The sequence below is a fragment of the Schistosoma haematobium genome, chromosome 4 (assembly GCF_000699445.3).
Source record: "Schistosoma haematobium chromosome 4, whole genome shotgun sequence".
NCBI lineage: Eukaryota > Metazoa > Platyhelminthes > Trematoda > Strigeidida > Schistosomatidae > Schistosoma > Schistosoma haematobium.
This window is the reverse complement of record NC_067199.1, coordinates 41,337,000-41,355,608: the sequence shown is the minus strand read 5'-3', so window position 1 is coordinate 41,355,608 and position 18,609 is coordinate 41,337,000. Positions and strand designations below refer to the sequence as shown.

General features: G+C 35.9%; 2 protein-coding genes across 3 annotated transcripts; one reads left to right on the top strand and one right to left on the bottom strand.

Annotated features, from left to right (window-relative positions):
• The first annotated feature begins 1,060 nt into the window (after positions 1 to 1,060).
• Positions 1,061 to 9,728, top strand: MS3_00008098 (uncharacterized protein). Of its 2 annotated transcripts, XM_012943886.3 has the most exons (4): positions 1,061 to 1,402; positions 4,466 to 4,690; positions 6,210 to 6,555; positions 9,155 to 9,482. In XM_012943886.3, exons 1-4 carry the CDS (start codon positions 1,253 to 1,255, stop codon positions 9,412 to 9,414), a joined length of 981 nt encoding a protein of 326 aa, XP_012799340.3. In that variant the 5' UTR covers positions 1,061 to 1,252; the 3' UTR covers positions 9,415 to 9,482. The 2 variants fall into 2 exon arrangements, with proteins under 2 accessions (XP_012799340.3, XP_051067031.1); XM_051216441.1 differs by having other exon boundaries at positions 4,466 to 9,728.
• Positions 9,729 to 10,108: 380 nt separating this feature from the next.
• MS3_00008097 (uncharacterized protein) lies at positions 10,109 to 12,437 on the bottom strand. Its single transcript, XM_051216440.1, has one exon. It carries the CDS (start codon positions 11,675 to 11,677, stop codon positions 11,339 to 11,341), a length of 339 nt encoding a protein of 112 aa, XP_051067030.1. The 5' UTR covers positions 11,678 to 12,437; the 3' UTR covers positions 10,109 to 11,338.
• Positions 12,438 to 18,609: the final 6,172 nt, after the last annotated feature.

Below are 18,609 nucleotides of genomic sequence, written 5' to 3'. Positions count from 1 at the left end.
TGATATGGACAAAGCAGTATCTTAGTTTCCATGGTCACTGTCCAATCTGGTACAAACGTGGAATTATAAGGGGCTTATTCAATAGGATCAGTCGTACTTGCACTAGCGATACGATTGAGGGAGATGTACAGACCCTAATTGAAACATTGATAAATAACGGTTGCTCATTAAGGTTTATAAACCATCGAAAAGGCAGCAAGATCATGAGACCCGAAAATCGATCATAGTTTTCCCTACCATTCAGAGATGACACAAATTGGCTTATCTTGAAAACGGCGTAAACTGGATATCAGTAAAACCTTTTACGTAGCCCAACTCATCACTATCGAAAACTCAAGATCTATGTTTCACTAGGAACGTAAACACCATGTAAACTATTGCCACATTCTATTGCGTCTATCAATTTACATGTATGTGCGGAAACACATACATAGACAGATGTAATCGTGATCTCCGATAAAAGGTGGTTGGACACATACTTAAATAGCTGCTGAAACAGATGAATTCCAATGGTCAAATAAGATCACAGGATGGACAAGTATCTCCATACATTGATAAGTATTTGGTTGAGACTTGTCATATGGTTAATAAAACGTCAGCCAATGTAGTGTTATACAGAAGTCTTAAAGGTCGCATACCAAGTTTTATCGAAGCCGTGACTTTACGCAAGCTGAAACCCTCTTTATGCGTTGGAAAACATATCTTCAATAAGTTGGAGTCATTTACAAATGATCGGCTGCGTCCCAGCCTTTCCATGTTAGGCTTATCGCACTAGTAAGTACATCGTAATTATCAGTATAGGGTTGTGGAGAATGTTGAGTTTCCATCTACACAACCTGCACAACCCTACACTGAAGAACATCTTATTACTTCACACCCATTGGATATTTAAGAACTGTTATCAATTAATTAACACTGCAGAAAATCATAAATCGTATATTGTATGCCTATTACACTAACTATTACTCGAAATTTAAATCATGGAGGTCATTTATAGTGTTATTATACAGATTAGTAACATTATTCGAAAGAAATCAATCAAATTACGATAATGTAATGGAAAGTTAATTGTTTATATATTATAGTGTAATCTGTAAGCTGTGAGAATGGACACACAAGAACCAGGATATTTGTATGTATGTTCAATTGTATGGACAAATAGTCAGTATAATAATTGAATAAATAATTTATAGAGAAAAAAGTTTACATTTTAGTATATAAATATTCTAAACTATTTAGATTGTTTATTTATATGATGATAATGATTCAGTACAATATTTACTTATTACAATATTACATAATAATTTTACTAAGTTATACTTTCAATGAAATTGATGCTAAACAACATAAACGTATGTACCAACCTCTCTCGTTGGAACTAATCCATTATATCAATTATGAGGTAAATGAAATATACATTAAGTTATATTATATGTAAATTAATTATTATTATCATTATATAATATGTTTAATGATAAATAACTTCAAGTGGAAGTTCTGAGAATCTATGGCAAATGGAATTCAAGCATGTCGATAGTGTGACACTCCTTACTGATGATACCGTCTAATAAATTCAATAATTGATTGAAGTTATAGATATAAATTATTAAACTTCAACTTAGTTCTATTTAAAAATCGTTCTCACTTAAGGAGTGACCTGTGAGTCTATGTTTGATCTCTGATAAGGGCATATGTGCTAAATGCTGTGTTCCGGGAAGCTATAACGAAATGACTAACCAATGTCGTCTAGTTTATAAGACTTCATCGACCGAAATTCGTCGACCATCTTCATAGTAGAATAGTAGTTATCTTTTCAGGTTGGCATATTTATTATCTCAAACGTGAAATCTGTATCGTGTTAAAACAAAAATAAGTCACCACTTAAGAATTATTTTGCAGTTGAAATGTACAACACTGTTTAGTCTTCGAAGGACGCCAGGGAATATTTTTTAGATATATTTTAATTTATAAAACTCATTGAATTCGGTAAATTCAAGATGATGAATTCCAAATCGTCGTTTTATCAAGAGATGTGAGATTCAAGTCTATTCATGAACAAGTGAGAAGTGAATAAGATGAATGCATGATAAAACTATCAGTAACGTTTTAGCCTATAGAAAATATATCCTACAAAATTTCCTTAGTGATTCGGGTTGATAGTCACATTTCTGTTCTTCCGATATACTTCTCTCTAAAATCAGAATCTATAGAGTAATTATTTTATCTTGATTCGGAACTCAACACTAACACGGTACTGTTACATTGAAGTTATGTTTGACCACATATGATTGTTTAAATACTTAATAGAAAAAATAAGACGATCTTTTTGATCCGGTATGTCAATCTTTATCTTCATATATTTTTCAACATATTTTACTGAAATTATAATCACTTACATTTAAGTAGTCTTAAAATATTTTGCCTCATAGTTACTTTCCTTCAGAAATTAAAATTAGTCATGAAATTCAGTAACAGATATTACTGTTCTATTTATGCATTAATCATTCAGAAAGCTAATTTTCTGTGTAATCCTATACAAGACTGATAACTATTAGTTATTTATGATCGAGTAGTATATAGAAATTCGTTCAGTCTAAAGGCTGTTTTCAAGATAGACTAGCATCAGTTGAAAAACCAGAAAATACTAAATAACTACTTTAGCTTGGTCTGGGATTTATTTACGGTACGTAAATGCAGTCTCATACGCTACTGAAACCAACTCTAAAATTTACAACAAGTGCAATAACAAAAAACTAGTGGATTGAAAACAATAGCTGGTTATATATATTACAGCTCAACAAAATCAAAATCCAAGAAACCTAGTTTTCAACAAAGATGGGTGATGGCTAACAGCGGAATTCAGGCTAAAAGTTTGGTCCTATTTGTGGTAAGTCTGTCGGATGTGACTGCATCCTTGAGTTGATGTTTACTTGAACACTCGAACCCAGTACCGTTAGATTCAAACGCCACTGCATTATCAATTTAGCTACTGAGTCCAGAGGTACTAGCTTATGCAATCGGGTGAAGCTTAATTTATTTGTATCACTTGTTTGATTCTTCCTATTGAAGTCGAGGACTGCAACTGATCAGCATGTTATTGGCATATGTGCATGTTGTAAACATCTACTCTAGGATAGAGGTATATCCAGCTGACCAGTGTCAAATGGCACGAAACCCACGTCCTGGATTCCACTGCTAGCTACTATCCGTCTTTGCTTAGCATGCTTGTGACTTGAGGCTATATCGAGGCAATGCTCACAACACGCACATATGTCAATAAGAGACTGACCGATTGCAGTCCTCAACGTCAACGGAAAGATACAAATGAATATGGTTTTCATATTTTATATTTAAAATTCATCTGCCTAATAGTACTTTATATCCTGCCTGTAAATAATTAAGGTGAGACAGAATGAATCTACTTTTGGGTGAGTACATGAAATATCCTTACAAAAATTGACGTTTCGCGCGATGTTCAGTCAATTAGGAAATCTCCCATAAGACTGATAAATGTGACACCGGAATTTATGATTTTCAGTAGTTACCTTGTTCAGTAATCACTATGATCTGTTGTTACGTAAACTCAAAAAACCCACCTAATTATTTATGTAAAATATAGCATAACGCATTACAGACAATAAATATCATTAGATTCATGACCGCTGTACAAAGCTCAATACTAGATTTAAGGTTATCTAACTTGTAGTTTGTAAACACTAAAGAGTACAGAAACAGTCACTGAGTCAATGATGGTTGCGTAAAAAGAAAAATTTCATAACAACTAATTAATAAATATTCTCTTGAAATAGACAAACAAATTAAACAAAAGGTAGTCATCATTTGTTCCCCTCATCCTAAGTGGCTATCACTTATTTCCTTTTCAATGATAATTTTTTGCCTAAATAATCATAAGACTATTCCAACCACTTAATTGGAAATGTCGTTGTTAAATGAATCAAGAAAAAAGTTCAGTTATGTTAGTTACTAATACTACTAATTTTTTGCTGCACATCCTTGAGAACCTGGATTGTGAAAAACCAATTCGAAGTTTCCGTTACATCGCTAGCGACTGATAATAAAGATCATCATTAGGGTTTTCGATATAGTAGTCAAAAATTAAACCAGATGGTCACGTCTCAATTTTATTGGTTGATTAATGACCCACAAAACCCTGTACTCTACAATCACTTGAGAGAACTTCCATGTCAGTAATTTGGTTTCCTTTAACAATTATCACTTCATCACGTGTCACTTTATTTTAGAGGATCGATCACACACCCACACACCTGAGCAAACAAAGTTAATTTATGTTTGACATTTGTATACAAGAAAGTTAGAAAACTCTAAACGGAATATTTGGTTTGAAGATATTGAGAATTAGTTTTAAATTCAATAATGGCCATCATAAGTCACAATAATATATCTGAACATCTTCCTTTTTTTCTTTCTGTCATAAAATATTAAGGCCAATACGACTTGGAAAGCTGCTCCTACTACAAGATTTAGGACAGTATCTGATATTCGTAGAATGTTAGGTACACTTCCAGATCCAAATAATGAACAACTAGAGACTTTATGTGCTGGTTACACATCAGATGAATTACCCAAGAGCTTTGATGCGAGGGTAGAATGGCCACATTGTCCTTCTATCTCTGAAATACGTGACCAGTCATCTTGTGGTTCTTGTTGGGTAAGTAGTAAGTGTTAAAATGTTAAATACCTTTCAGTAGTTTACACCGTTTATATTATCATATGTCACTTATTTATTTTCTAGTGTATTACGACTTTAACTAAAATTGTTTTGATGGAGAAACAACCGTCGTTATGTCAGATAATAAAATTATTTTTCAACTTCAAAGGGAAATAATGTATGCAGTATTTTCCACAAATACAATTGACTATCCTCATAGCCCGTAATGTTTCAGCGGACTAAAAGGAAAATATTTAAAGTCTAGCGATGTTACTCTAAGAAAAACGTATAAAATTGAGTTAATAATATGGGAGATATATATATTTTTACACTATCCGTAATTTGTCTCCAAATTATCAGTAGTTGCATGCCCAATAGGTTGAAAAAATAAGTCCACAATAATGACGAGGAACTGACAACTTTAATATATGGATTACTGTTCAAGATGATGACTTATGATTAACCCAAGTGATGTTGAGAGGCTGTAAATGTGTATGTAACAGATATATTAGAGACCTGTTGATTTACCAGGGAACTGAGAGAGAACGAGATGTGGTAATATGTAACTCGTGTATCTAATGAACGACACTCAGTGCAACATAGAAATAGGGTACAGCAAAATTTGAGGTCGACCTAAATAAAAATTTGTAGTTAATAAGAATAATTGTAGAAATAAAATGAATTTATGGAATACGTGATTAATAACAGAAAATTATTAGCAAATAAAGTCTACATTAAGTTCACGAATAAAAATTTATTTCAACAAGTTAGCCTTTTTTTTCATACTCACACCGTAAGTTCAGTTATATAAGTAGAATTGCATAAATTCATTTTATTCCCTGGGTGAAGTCGGTTAGAAGTGAATTGTTATCATCATAGTGGAGCAATGATTTCAATAGAATTATTAAGATTGGAGAAGAATTATAAACAAATAAAATGTGGGTAAAACTATTTTATAACATCAGACTAATAACTAAAGATCACAGAGCCAAATAAAAAATCTTGTAAATTTTACGAAGTAGCTTATAAGTAGGAATAACATAAGTTTTGATCAGTCATTTAAAAGTAGAGTAATGAGTTTAGAACGACTGGAAATAATATAGTCAATATATGAGAAAATGTTTTAAAAATTACATTATGAAATTAGCTTAATATTGTTATGGTGCAGAAAGATTTACTCGTTTTTCTTTTGGAATATGTTCTTGGAACCAAATGTAGACTCTTCTTTCCGCTCGACCAGCGCGATTGCAAGGGTAAATATGTGTAAATTTATGCACTTTGTTTGGGATATCATATAAGGGGTACCTGTCGATCTTTAATTGTGGTAAACAATATTTTGTTTGGTACAGGACAATCAATGTTCGCACTAATTTTGTTGCTTGTCCCTACGAAGTTATCACTTTTAAATCTCAACAAAATAATTTCATTTCGTTTAATCCTTCCACACGCACTAAATACAGTCAACCCAATTTTCACTTCATTAATATATTATCTTTCCTGCATTACAACAATCTCACAGGCATTTGGGGCAGTTGAAGCTATGTCTGATCGTATTTGTATAAAATCAAAAGGGAAGCATAAGCCATTTTTAAGTGCAGAAAATCTGGTATCTTGTTGTTCATCCTGTGGAATGGGTTGTAATGGTGGTTTCCCACATTCAGCATGGTTATATTGGAAAAACCAAGGTATAGTAACAGGTGATTTATATAATACAACAAACGGTTGTCAGCCCTATGAATTTCCACCGTGTGAACACCATGTGGTCGGTCCATTACCTTCATGTGGTGATGATGTTGTAACACCTCCATGTAAAACAACTTGCCAACCAGGATATAATATATCATATGAGAAGGATAAATGGTATGGTAAGTTGAACGATTTAAACACTGATTCACAGTATACATATGTACATATGCATGATGCATTTATGGTTTTGAAACGTTATATATTATAATAGTCACTTCAATAATGAATCATTAGTTACCTTGTTATTAAACTCACAGATAGAACTCGCTTCTAGAGTCAGATCACTGACTATACTATTATGAAATGTGTGCATAGATATTTTGAAATAATTTACCTCATTCAGTATAACTTTTATATTGTTAGCTCTGAGCATTCTTTAGATTCCGTTAAATTAGGGATTTCTATAGTCTATGAATTATCTTAGAGGTAATAAGATATAATTTAAACACTAAAGACATATAAAGCTAAAAGTGATTCATTATTCCTGGAGTTTCAATCTGATATAGTTGTATATGTTAAAAAATGTATGTCTGCAGATTATTAAGGCCACTTGTGATTGAACTTCTTTTTCAAGTCACTCAAGAATAATATCCTTCTATGGTGATGACAACCGGAAAGTGACAACTGCCTTCATACACCTATCACCAACCAGTATCTTAATGTTGACGACAGAATGCTTCCCTTACCTTTTAACAAATCTATCATCCCCACAACTAACCCTTCTCGTATATTTTTATCACAAAATGTTATCTGTGGTCTCCTGAAATCACACTCTAAACTACATGTTAGAGCTTCTAATTTTCGAACCTTGTATTATAAACGACAACAAGATTCTTTAGTTAGGACTCTAGAATCTCACACCTTCGACGTGTTGTGCGTCCGTGAAACAGGCATACGGGACCTGAGTACAACCACTCATTCGATCTCATCTTGTCAGCGGAAAGAACTTGCACGATTTACCTGTCGATTATCTGGAGACCCCACCGCTACTTCCTATGGCCTCGCTGGTGTAGGTATAGTATTCAGTTCTAAAGCAGAACAGGCTCTATTACACAGGTACCCAGTGGGAAGTGCGCTGTTCAACTAAAGAAGACAGTAGAAACTCGAAAATATTAGGACACACGCCGTTGATTTTTCGTTATCTCTGCCTACGTTCCCCTTGATTGCAGCTACAATGAGGTTAAAAATGAACTTTATAGCAAGCTATCAAACCTTATCCTAAAAGCTAAACGCTTTGATGTAATAAAACTTGAGTTTTATTTTAACGTTCAAGTCGGAAGACTGAACCAAACAGAAGGGCAATTAGATGAATATGACAGCGTTGTGTCTCAGTGAATAGATAATTGCGACCATTTACCTCTATAATGCTCGGACAACCGTCTGTTTCTAACAGACACCAACTTTGAACGTAAGGGGAAATATCATCTGACGTAGCGACCTTCACAACCGACTCATCGATGGACCTTAATTGATCACATCGTCGTTAGCCATCGTAGTAGGCGCTCAACAGAACACTGTAGCTCATTCTGAAACACGTCTGGACTCGGATCACGCTCTAATTTCAGCGTGAATTTGTCTGCGTCTTACCAGATATAGAAAAGTCGCAGCACGGAAACTTGATGGTGAATAGGTTAAAAATATTTTTTAGGAACGCCTAGTGAAGTAGATACTCAACCACTAAAGTGATATCCAATCCTAGGTATCTTTCTATGACATCCAGAAAGCTGTGGAAACAGCAGTGACATCTACCAATTACTTAGACAAAGGGGTTAGGATGAACTAGTGGATTCCAGAGGTGTCTACTGAACCGATAGATGGTCGGGAACTCATCCTATCTGGCTCCGAATACGATGACTGAATGGAGGCAGCTTAAACGTAGGCCAATAAAAAAGTCCTCTTATTGTGGTCTGCGTGATAATCATAACCGGTTGCTAAAGACTGAATGACATGGCTCAAAATTGTTTACATTGATACAGTTGCATTAATTTTTTGTGTTCCTCCAAATACTGAACTTCTGATTTAGTGATAATTTTTTTCTTTCACTGATTTATATTTTCTCGAATTGTATCTTTGATACCTGATGTTTTCTATCACCACTCGAACTGTTAATACTCCTACTATTCCGGGATTCGACCTGACAATTTGCGATAATTAAAAGCCTTCAGACTATTCTATGAACTAGGAATCCACGAGATAATGCAGTTTAATTCAGGTCGAACTATGTGGGCACAAACGAACGTATTGTATTTGGACCTCCAAACCAGGTGCACATCGAGTACAAAAGAATCACTAGTTCATATGAACACCACAAGATTTCACCTCTCTGTGCTAGTGGGGTATGGTGATGTGAACCGGTGGATATACGTACAAGGTTCTACGTTGCGACTTACTGACTGACATTACAGTTTGTTCCTCAATTGTCTGATATGCATATTGTCGGAGACGATTTATAATGACTTAGTTATAAGTAAAGTGACTAAGTGGGTTACCAAATGGATCGATAGTTTTCCACAGCCAGTGATACATGAGATTTAAGGTTTTCACACAAGTGGTGGACAGGAAAGCTTCTTCCGAAAATACGTATATATTTCTTTTCAATTTCAACAAACTTTGGTTTGGAAAAGATCAGCCGAAAAAATATTGTGAATGTATGTTCATAAGTAATTTAATTTTACGAAATCAGTTCTCGCTGTACATTGGTCAACATTTCATTTACAGGTGAAAAAGTCTATCGCGTTCATTCAAATCCAGAAGCTATCATGCGAGAGCTAATGCAAAATGGACCAGTTGAAGTAGATTTTGAAGTGTATGCCGATTTCCCAAATTACAAATCAGGTGTTTACCAACACGTTAGTGGAGCCCTACTTGGTGGACATGCAGTGCGTTTACTTGGTTGGGGTGAAGAGAATAATGTACCCTACTGGTTAATTGCTAATTCATGGAATAGTGATTGGGGGATAATGGTTATTTTAAAATAGTTCGTGGTAAAAATGAATGTGGGATTGAAAATGATGTCAATGCTGGAATACCGAAAACAAAATACTAGAGATTTTGGTAAAATATTTTTATTTGTATATCTGCATGTCTGCAAGTAAATTGGCTTCTGTAATTCATTATTATCATCATCATGAATACAATATTTACTTGGAAACTGAGGAAAACATGAATAATAATTAAAACTGGACAATCTTCTCAGTATTTTATTTAAAAATGTAGTAGCCATTTCGAATATTAAGTATTTTTTCTCAATATTTCAAATATTATTTATAAATATACCCCTAAACACAAAGAAGACTTTTAGTCGTTGCATTTAATATATAAATCTAAATAAAATAGCAATTATATATATATATATATATATATATATATATATATATATATCGGGGTCGTATTTTATATGTTTGATAACAGCCTAAGCCGTAGAATTCTGAATGGTTTAATGTTGTTGAAGATGGCTAGATTCTCTTGAAGCGAGCTCTTCTATACATTCAACCAATTAGATCCAGTCTAAAGAGTGAATCGATATTCTCGTAAATATCCTTTCTAAAATGCTGTTGCTAATGGTTCTTTCTATATTTTGCTGCAGAACAAAGTTTCACTGACAGGTGCTTCTACCAACCATAGTCTTTTAAACCAATAACAATTTAATTAGAGTGAGAGCCCCTAAGGTACCATAGTCGTTTGTGATTTTTACGGACTTTTGATTATTTAGTATTCTGTCTCGGCCAAAAATGGTTGCATGGTCTCATTAGTGATTATTTCTTGAGACAGAAGTGATTTCAGGACATTTCTGGCTAACATTATGACATATTTCCATATTTTACCTCAGTGACTCGTTCCAGATGGGTTAAAATGCCATCCTCATCCTCTACCGTTAAGATCACTCTATACCTCATTTTGGTTCCGATATCTAATAATGTTTCAGACAATCTTCCGCTCCTCTATTATTCAAGCCGTTATTGCGAAATATTTGTCTTTGGTTTCCTGTTTCTGTGAAAAACCATGATAGTTCACATCAAAATGAGTCCGTACTAAAAGCATGAGTCATTTTTGTATAAATGCCTTTGATGTGAAAAAAAATTAACAATTACTCTAAGGTAGTTTAAAGTAATATATACCAACCAGGCAAAAAGGCAGTACATGATTTTCTTGACAGCATTTCTGTTATGACTCCCTTATTCAGGAACATCGCGCAAAGTATAGTTTTTGATATAGATAGCTTTATTTTAAAACCATATGAATAGCAGAATGGCCCTTAATAATTCAGAACACCTCGCAAAGACCATTAGACTATTGTGTTATTCTGACATGCCCATCCCGTAGGTGATGTTGCATCACAATTAACTGTGCACCAAAGTGTTTATAGAGGAGTACAAATAACCGTTGGTTTCCGAAGGACAGATATTATAAATGCTGATGCTCATCTATGTGACTGACCTAGTTTAAAATTAAGTGATTAAGATTCCTCATCGAAGCATGACATACCAGATTTTACATAACAGTTTTCCAACTATTTTTTCTGTGTCTTACTGCTACTTATGACCACCTTCACCGAGTCTTGACTGTACAGTATTCTAACGCTTATTTCAGGATAGCAACGAAGAACTTTGAACTAATCTAATCATTTCTCCCATGGCATTATTAGTACTTTCACTTTACAAAATGCCTGAGATCGATTACTTTCTATTCTGCTTACTTATGAAACTATCAATGAGCCATCTGTACAATAAAAGTGCTTTTACGAATTTGGAACATGATTTACATGTAATACTTGAAAAATTCCTATATTGTAGTTTTGAACAACATATATAAGTGAACAATATGGTTTTCGATTAGATCTTCATCAGGCTTTACTTGAATATACATGAATATGTAGATGCAGATCTGAAATCATTAAACGGATCAAGACAGTTTATAAGACAATGATAACAGTGGAATAGGTAACATAAATAAGCATAAAAAGTAAAAAGTAAAAATTGATAGTGTGATGTCAGGTGTACTAGTTGTGGTAAAAATAATAAAAGCTTGTATCAATGTTTCATAACAGGGAGTAGGTCGATGACTTGGAAAATAGACACTGAAATAACATTCATTAAAAGTTATAACATTATGCAATGAGGGATGTTCAGGTAAATGGACATTGAGGTTTACATTTGAGAAAAGGAAAGGGCAGGAGGAATGAAGAAAAATAATCGAAGAATGTGGAAAATAATAATAGATAAAATCTCTTAATAAGACCATGAGAGAGATAAAGGTGTTGCAAATTTCTTATGAACACAAAAACTTGGATTGTTAGCCCGAATTCCTGTAGATTCTGTTTTGTGTAAGAGACGAGATCGAACCCCGTAAGGAAAACTAATGGGGATACGATAAATAACATCAACTGATCTGTTTCTGTCTATTACATAACCGCTGTCGATCACTTGTGATAGAACCGAGATGCATATTTTCTTGGTAGTACCTTTTCTTAACTACAAAGGGAGGTGTTCACTGACTCATTGGTTCAGTTGTTTGGTGGACCCCATCAGGGAAATAGATAACAAGCATACCGATGTAGGCATTGTCACAAGGAAAAAGAAAAAGCAGGATGAGAATAAACTAATTATGAATAGTACCAAGGTATGTGAATCTACGGTCTCAGTTCCGGATTCCCATATCAACGCAAAACAGACTATGGTGGGGCATACTCTGAGGGGTATATAGGATAATGATTGGCCTACAGTCACATCCAAAAAGTTGACCTCTTCTTTTGAGGCCAAACCGGAATTGGATTGAAAGGAGGAGAAGATTTCAAAAATTAAAATTCTGTAGACTGTTAAAACGGACCTCGCTGATAGGTCAGTCATTTTTCATAAATTGAGAAAAATCTTCCGAAAATGAACCAAAAGTTAGATTTGAACACAATCTCAGCCACATTAAATTTTTAATATACAAGCTACTTCCAGAAACAGTTTCAGGAGTTAGCATCTGTAAGCTTTATAGAATAGGACAATTGGTGGATTCTGAAAGTACTCAGAAAAACAGTCTCTTGAAGGTTACCTTTAGTTTGGCTGAAGAAAGAAACCTGATATTCGGAAACTCATGCAAACTGATTAGATCCGGAATGTACGTCCATGAGAATGTCGGCCTGGTTGATCGTATTGAGAGACGGTCGGAAGAAGTATGCTATACAAATGCTCGTAGCCTACCAAATAAAATGGCGAAGCTCAAGACAGTGGTGGATATAAAAAAACCCGGATCTGATTGCTATCTCAGAAACATGGTTACCGTCAGAAGTGGTTGGTGACTGTTTTTTATCCAGTAGGGCTGATAGATTGAACCGTAGGGGAGGCGTGGTTATCCTTTACACTCAAAGTACCTTAACCATACGACCTGTTGAAACAGTGGCACATGATTCAGGGAAATGTGAGCTGGTGTGTTGCAGGCTGAAATGTAGACGGCGAGATATTGAATTAGTTGCAGTATATCACAGTCCAGAATGTGTAGAGGACGATCAGAAAAAAGCAGGGGCTATGGCAAACTATTTTGGAGCAATTTTCACTCAGGAACATCTCATAGATGAAGAACTAGATCCTAATACAGAGTCAACAAACCATCTGCTCACCATGATCACTTAAGTCTCTTAGCACCGTAGGCAAGCGAAAGTCAACAGGACCGGAAGAACCACATCCCAAAATCCTAAGACATATTGCAACTCCACTGACTGTGATATTCTATATGTCACCTGACCAAAGTGTGTTACCTATGGACTGAAAGGATGCAATCGTCACTCCCACACATAAAACAAGACCAAGGCGACTTTCATCGAACTACAGACCTGTCAGCCTCACCAATGTTGTAGTTAAAATATTGGAAAGAATAGTCAGAAAGACTATAACGACATTTGTGGAAGTCAACAACATGTTAAACAGCGAATAACATGGTTTCAGAAAACGTTTATCTTGCACAACAAACCTCCTTATAGCAAGGGAGCATTGGGTGAAGGTGCTAGACAAAGGCAAATAAGCGGATGTTGTCTACATAAACTTCAGTGAGTCGTTTGACAAGGTGCCAACAAATAGACTTCTATTGATGTTAAAAAATCTTGGTATTGCCGGACCTCTCTTATAATGGCGTGAGGATTTCCTAGTAGGTCGCAGATAGAAAGTAAGAATAAATCCCAAGTTCTCTACCTGGAGACCAGTACTTGGTGGAGTAACTCAAAGTTCTGTCCTAGGTCCTAGGTATATAGACGATTTGTTAATTAAGAGTCCCGATTTAAAACCACACGAACAGCATGTGAGAGGAGTGCTAAAACGGCTGGATGAAAATTGAATGAATATATACATCGAAGTGTGTTTTCAATGTTCAAACTCTAGAATTTCTCGGGCACATAATAAACACAACTAAGAAATTTCCTAGGTCTAATTAACTTTTATAGCAGATTCATACCCGAATGTCCACAAACAATGCAACCTTTGGCAGATTCACTAGGGGAAAACCAAAAGAATTCAAGCTGACTTCTAAGGTTGTTGAGGCTAATGAACATCTTAGAGTCAAATTGGCACAAGCATCTACGTTGATCTACCTAAACTCCTTTTCCCCACTTCTTTGGTTATGAATGCTCCCACAAAGCAGTAGGTGTTACTCTTAAATATCTGCCTAAAAACGCCTGGTAACCAATTGCTTTCTTCTCAAAAAGACTCTGTAGCGGTAAATAAATCCCCAAAATAAATAGCACTACGTTTTCGACATTGGATGCTGGCCATATGTTTTAGTGGACTCACCTAGCTGAAGGCGCTCGGTCAGGCATCCGCACTAGATCACGTGTGGTAACGCCGTGCTCAACATCAACCGCAATCGCTAGCCAGATTAGATCAGAGAATTCCGATATATTGGTCATCGCCAAATATACTCTTCCGATCTCCTCGACTCTGTCTTCTGATTTCTCTGGGCGGGAACGAAATATATTAGAAGGTGTTACTGGTAGAAGCGTTGTCAAACACTGAATACCTGTGACATCATCAACTCTCTCCAACAGAGACAAAGTATTCTGCCTTCAGACGAGAAATTCTTGCAGTCTGCCTGACCGTTAGGCATTTCCGACACATGTTAGGAGGCAGGGACTTCATAGTCTTTACGGATAACAAATCACAGACCAATACACTAGAAGCGAGAGCCGATAAATACCTACCTCGAGACGTCTGACACCTTGATTTTATTTTACAGTTCACAAGTGATATTCAACATGTCAAAGGTCAGAAAAATCAGGTGGCAGATGAATTATCTCGACCACAATGAGCGTAAAACAACAGGCTGCATTAAATTTCGAGAGGTTGAGAGACAATCAAGAATTACGAGACCTGCTTACAACAAACAACACTAGTCTCACACTAAAGCAGTTACCATTGCCCTTTGACGGTATTCTGATTTACTGTGACACGACCAAGGTAATATCGACCCCAAAAGTATGCGAAGATTAATATTAACTAATTTTCACTTCTTGTATTATCCTGTATAAAAGCTTCAACCAAACTAATCAATGCCAGATATATATGGCCAAGTCTACAAAACACGTACACAAAGGCATTAACGGGTGTTAGGCTTGTCAACAGTCCAAAGTTAATCGTCACACAAATTCACCCATCTACGTTTTCTCACAACCAGATAAGTATTTTGCCCATATACATATTGACTTAGTAGTCCTTTTACCGAGGTCAAATGGTTTTAATTATCTGTTTACATGCATAGGTAGATTCACGCGATTCCCTATAGCCATACCGACAGCGGACATCACAGCCGAAACAGTCGCCAAGATTTTCACGCAGAACTAGGCTACCATTTTCGGCACACCTAAGACAATAACGACAGATAGAGGGGCACAATTTGAGCTTGAACTATTTAACAACTTAACCAAAGTTCTCGGCTACAATAGAATATCATGAGAAGGAGGCTTTGTGGAGATTTTATTAATTTTATGGTTAAGTTCACGAGTCAAGTAGAGCTAGACTGTTATGGAAAATCTGGTATGGGAGTACGTTGCACTGCATATTACCCTCAGGCTAATGAGATGGTAGAATTTTTCTTCCGTCAACTAAATGCTGCCCTTACATCGCACTCAAATCCCAATCAGGGAACAGAATTCCTCCCATTAGTTATGTTGATAATACGAACAGCTGTCAGAACTGACTCAGAGTGTCCAGCCGCGGAACTAGTTAACGGAACGACTCTGGGACTACCGGATGAGTTTGATAACCCTCATACCGACAGTAAAAATCTTGATTTAGAAAATTACATAGATCAACTATGGGATCGTATTATCCAAACTCAGACCAATTAATACTCGTGAACAACCCCGAGCTACATATGTACCTAAATATGTAAGGAATTACAAGCACATCTGGATAAGATGTGACAAAACAAAAGCACCGCTTTTCCTGTATTTGAAGGTCCTTTCAAAGTTATCTCAAGGAAATCTAAATATTTCGTGGAAGAAAAACTCCAATTCAAGTAAGTAGGTTTTCACTGAGATACTCGCATATTTTGAAGGCAGCTGCTAGGTCGTGGATGTTTGACAACGGGTTACGGCTGAGTGTGGTTGTCGTATTCAGCTGATGGTATTCAGCAGCTAAGTACCGATTGTTGCTGCCATTTTATGGACCATGTGAAAGGCGAATGGCTATTGGCCATTCCATGGCCGGATAATTCTCAAGTCTATCGTATGCTTAAACTCGTTTTTCACCAGCCTTAACTTTTAAGGAGTTAGTTAGCGCGCTTTCAAAAATACAGGTTCTGTATATAGTCGTGATGTGTTGTGAATCGTTGCTAATAACACATGTTAGTTTCTGTTGCGTTTTGTAAAGTTCGGCTACTTGTTGAGTGCCTGTTGAGGGCATGGATCGCTTTTGTTTAACGCACCTAGGCATTATCTACAACTAGAAAATGAAGTTCCGCAAACAGACATTCCATTATTTCTGTCTACTACCATCCGTTTGCTTGTGTCAGTGAGTACGCTTTTGTGTTGTTGCAGACTTGTGGAAATCATTGGCATTGAATATCCGTTTCACCGAAAATTTGGTGAATGAGTTTGCGTAAACCGACGTTAAATTAAACACGTCCACTATCGTATTTGGTGTTCGGTTTACCGTTTGCTGCCTATAAGCTGGAGACTGGTTCTTGCAGACGGTCATTAGTGTTTTCAGGAGGGATGCTTTCTTCCACACCAGTGTATGTGAATTAGCGAAATTTTGTGGTAAAACCAGCGACTAATAATAGATGGCTATGTCCACCCGCTGACGCTGTTGTTGACATAGGCAGTTGGGAAGTTTTCCGAAGGGTGTGTGGTGAGAGGAAGCTAAGGTTCCGGGAATGTTCAGGATTTTCAGCAATTTCTGGAGGGTTTTCTACACTTGTTACACTACCAACACTAATCAGGGTTATCTGTTTCTCTTGGTCTATCGACTGATTAAGTCTTCGCGCCTAATGATAGCCGTTTTCAGTGTTGTATGGTTCAGCAAAATCACTAATGAATACAGTGAATGCATAGTTCCTGTTAAAATCGCATGTTGGTGCCTTCACTACTGCAAAGAGTTGCGATTATCGACCTGTCATGCCATGCTCGTGGAATTCAGCTTCTGAAACGCGGAATCACGCTTCGGTAATGTTAGTCCAGAACGGTATGAGATTCAAGGTGAGGTGGGTGAGTGTTTTGATCATCAGAAGTTTGGGTTTCTTCTGACTTTATGAAAGTAAAAAAATACAAATAAGAGGTAAATGAAAAAACACAAATCGTGTCACGATATATATAAATATGTATATATACAGTGTTACAACAAGGGACAGACTCAATGTTTATCTGTTGTTGTACAGGATCATGTCCTGGTAACCATTACAAATGTCACAGATATACTGTACTTGGAAACGCTGCTAATTAGAAACAAAACATGGCGAACTGAGTTTTTGTCAGATATACTCCTTAGGAATAACCGATAACTGATATACACTACCGGCTGAAGTGGTCTGGAGGACTTCCCAGGAGTTCTTCAGGAGGAAACCTAATATTATTCCAAAAGACTCAAGATAGTACTTGATCATAGTTCCCTTGTAGCGTTGTAGTAAGGCATCGACTCGCGGTTAAGTATGATCACCACTACACTGAAACTACGTGTCAGTTACTGCGTTAGATGCCTCCGTAGACCAGAAACCAGAAGGCAGATGATAGTCGCAATAAGATATATTTGTTGGCGATCTCGTGGTATCGAAATAATACTGAGATAGTGCAAAAGAGTACAAGTGGAACTACTGAGCGTACGCAAGAGCGCGCCAGGTCACAGTCAACGGGAGAATGTGTGTTTTTAGTACAGTTAAACAAACAAGTCAATAAAACAATCACTGGTACAATTGGTTATAATAATCATTGCTTCCATTATACCAATCGTGCTCTCTTGATAAAAGTCGATCACTACACTCTAATGCTTCTTTTTTGCCCTTATAAATATTTAGACCTATAGCTGATTGAATGTTACTAGATATGGAGGCCCAATAATCGAAAGATGCCCTTTCGCCCACATCTTTTTGCACTATTGACTTCGCTACGCGCGCTGTTCGAACGGGAAGTTTAGTCCTAACGTGATTTGTATTTATCAAACTTTTGCTGTGTTCTTACGCAACAAAAGTAACATTTCAGTTCTTGAGAATCTATCCTGAGCTATACGTTCGGTAGATTACTTTTTTTGAGTTATATCATATTTAATAGTTAACTGTGGTTTTGCCTCAGCTTACTATTCGGTTTTTTTTGTTTTTCACGTAAAGACTGATTCAGTTTATCTCACTCATTTTATCCATCTTCGATAATGATATTAGAAGACGAAGATTATCAGAACTATGTGATATATTAGCGCAATATATTTCAAATAATCTGATCACACATATACTTGTTAAGAGCATTGATATATAAAAAATATATAAGGTCAGCTAGACAGGAAACTGGGTAAGAAGAGATAATGATAATAATAAGAGTAATAATAATGTGAACACAGTTTGATACCTAATCACTATGGATAATAAGTCCATATTACCAGGGTAGGTTTAAGATAAGAACAAGCTGTTTTTGAATACACAAAGGGGGTTTGAATTTTCGTATGGCTAAGGCTTCAATAAACCTTAGTATATTCCCTTTAACACTTTTATACAAC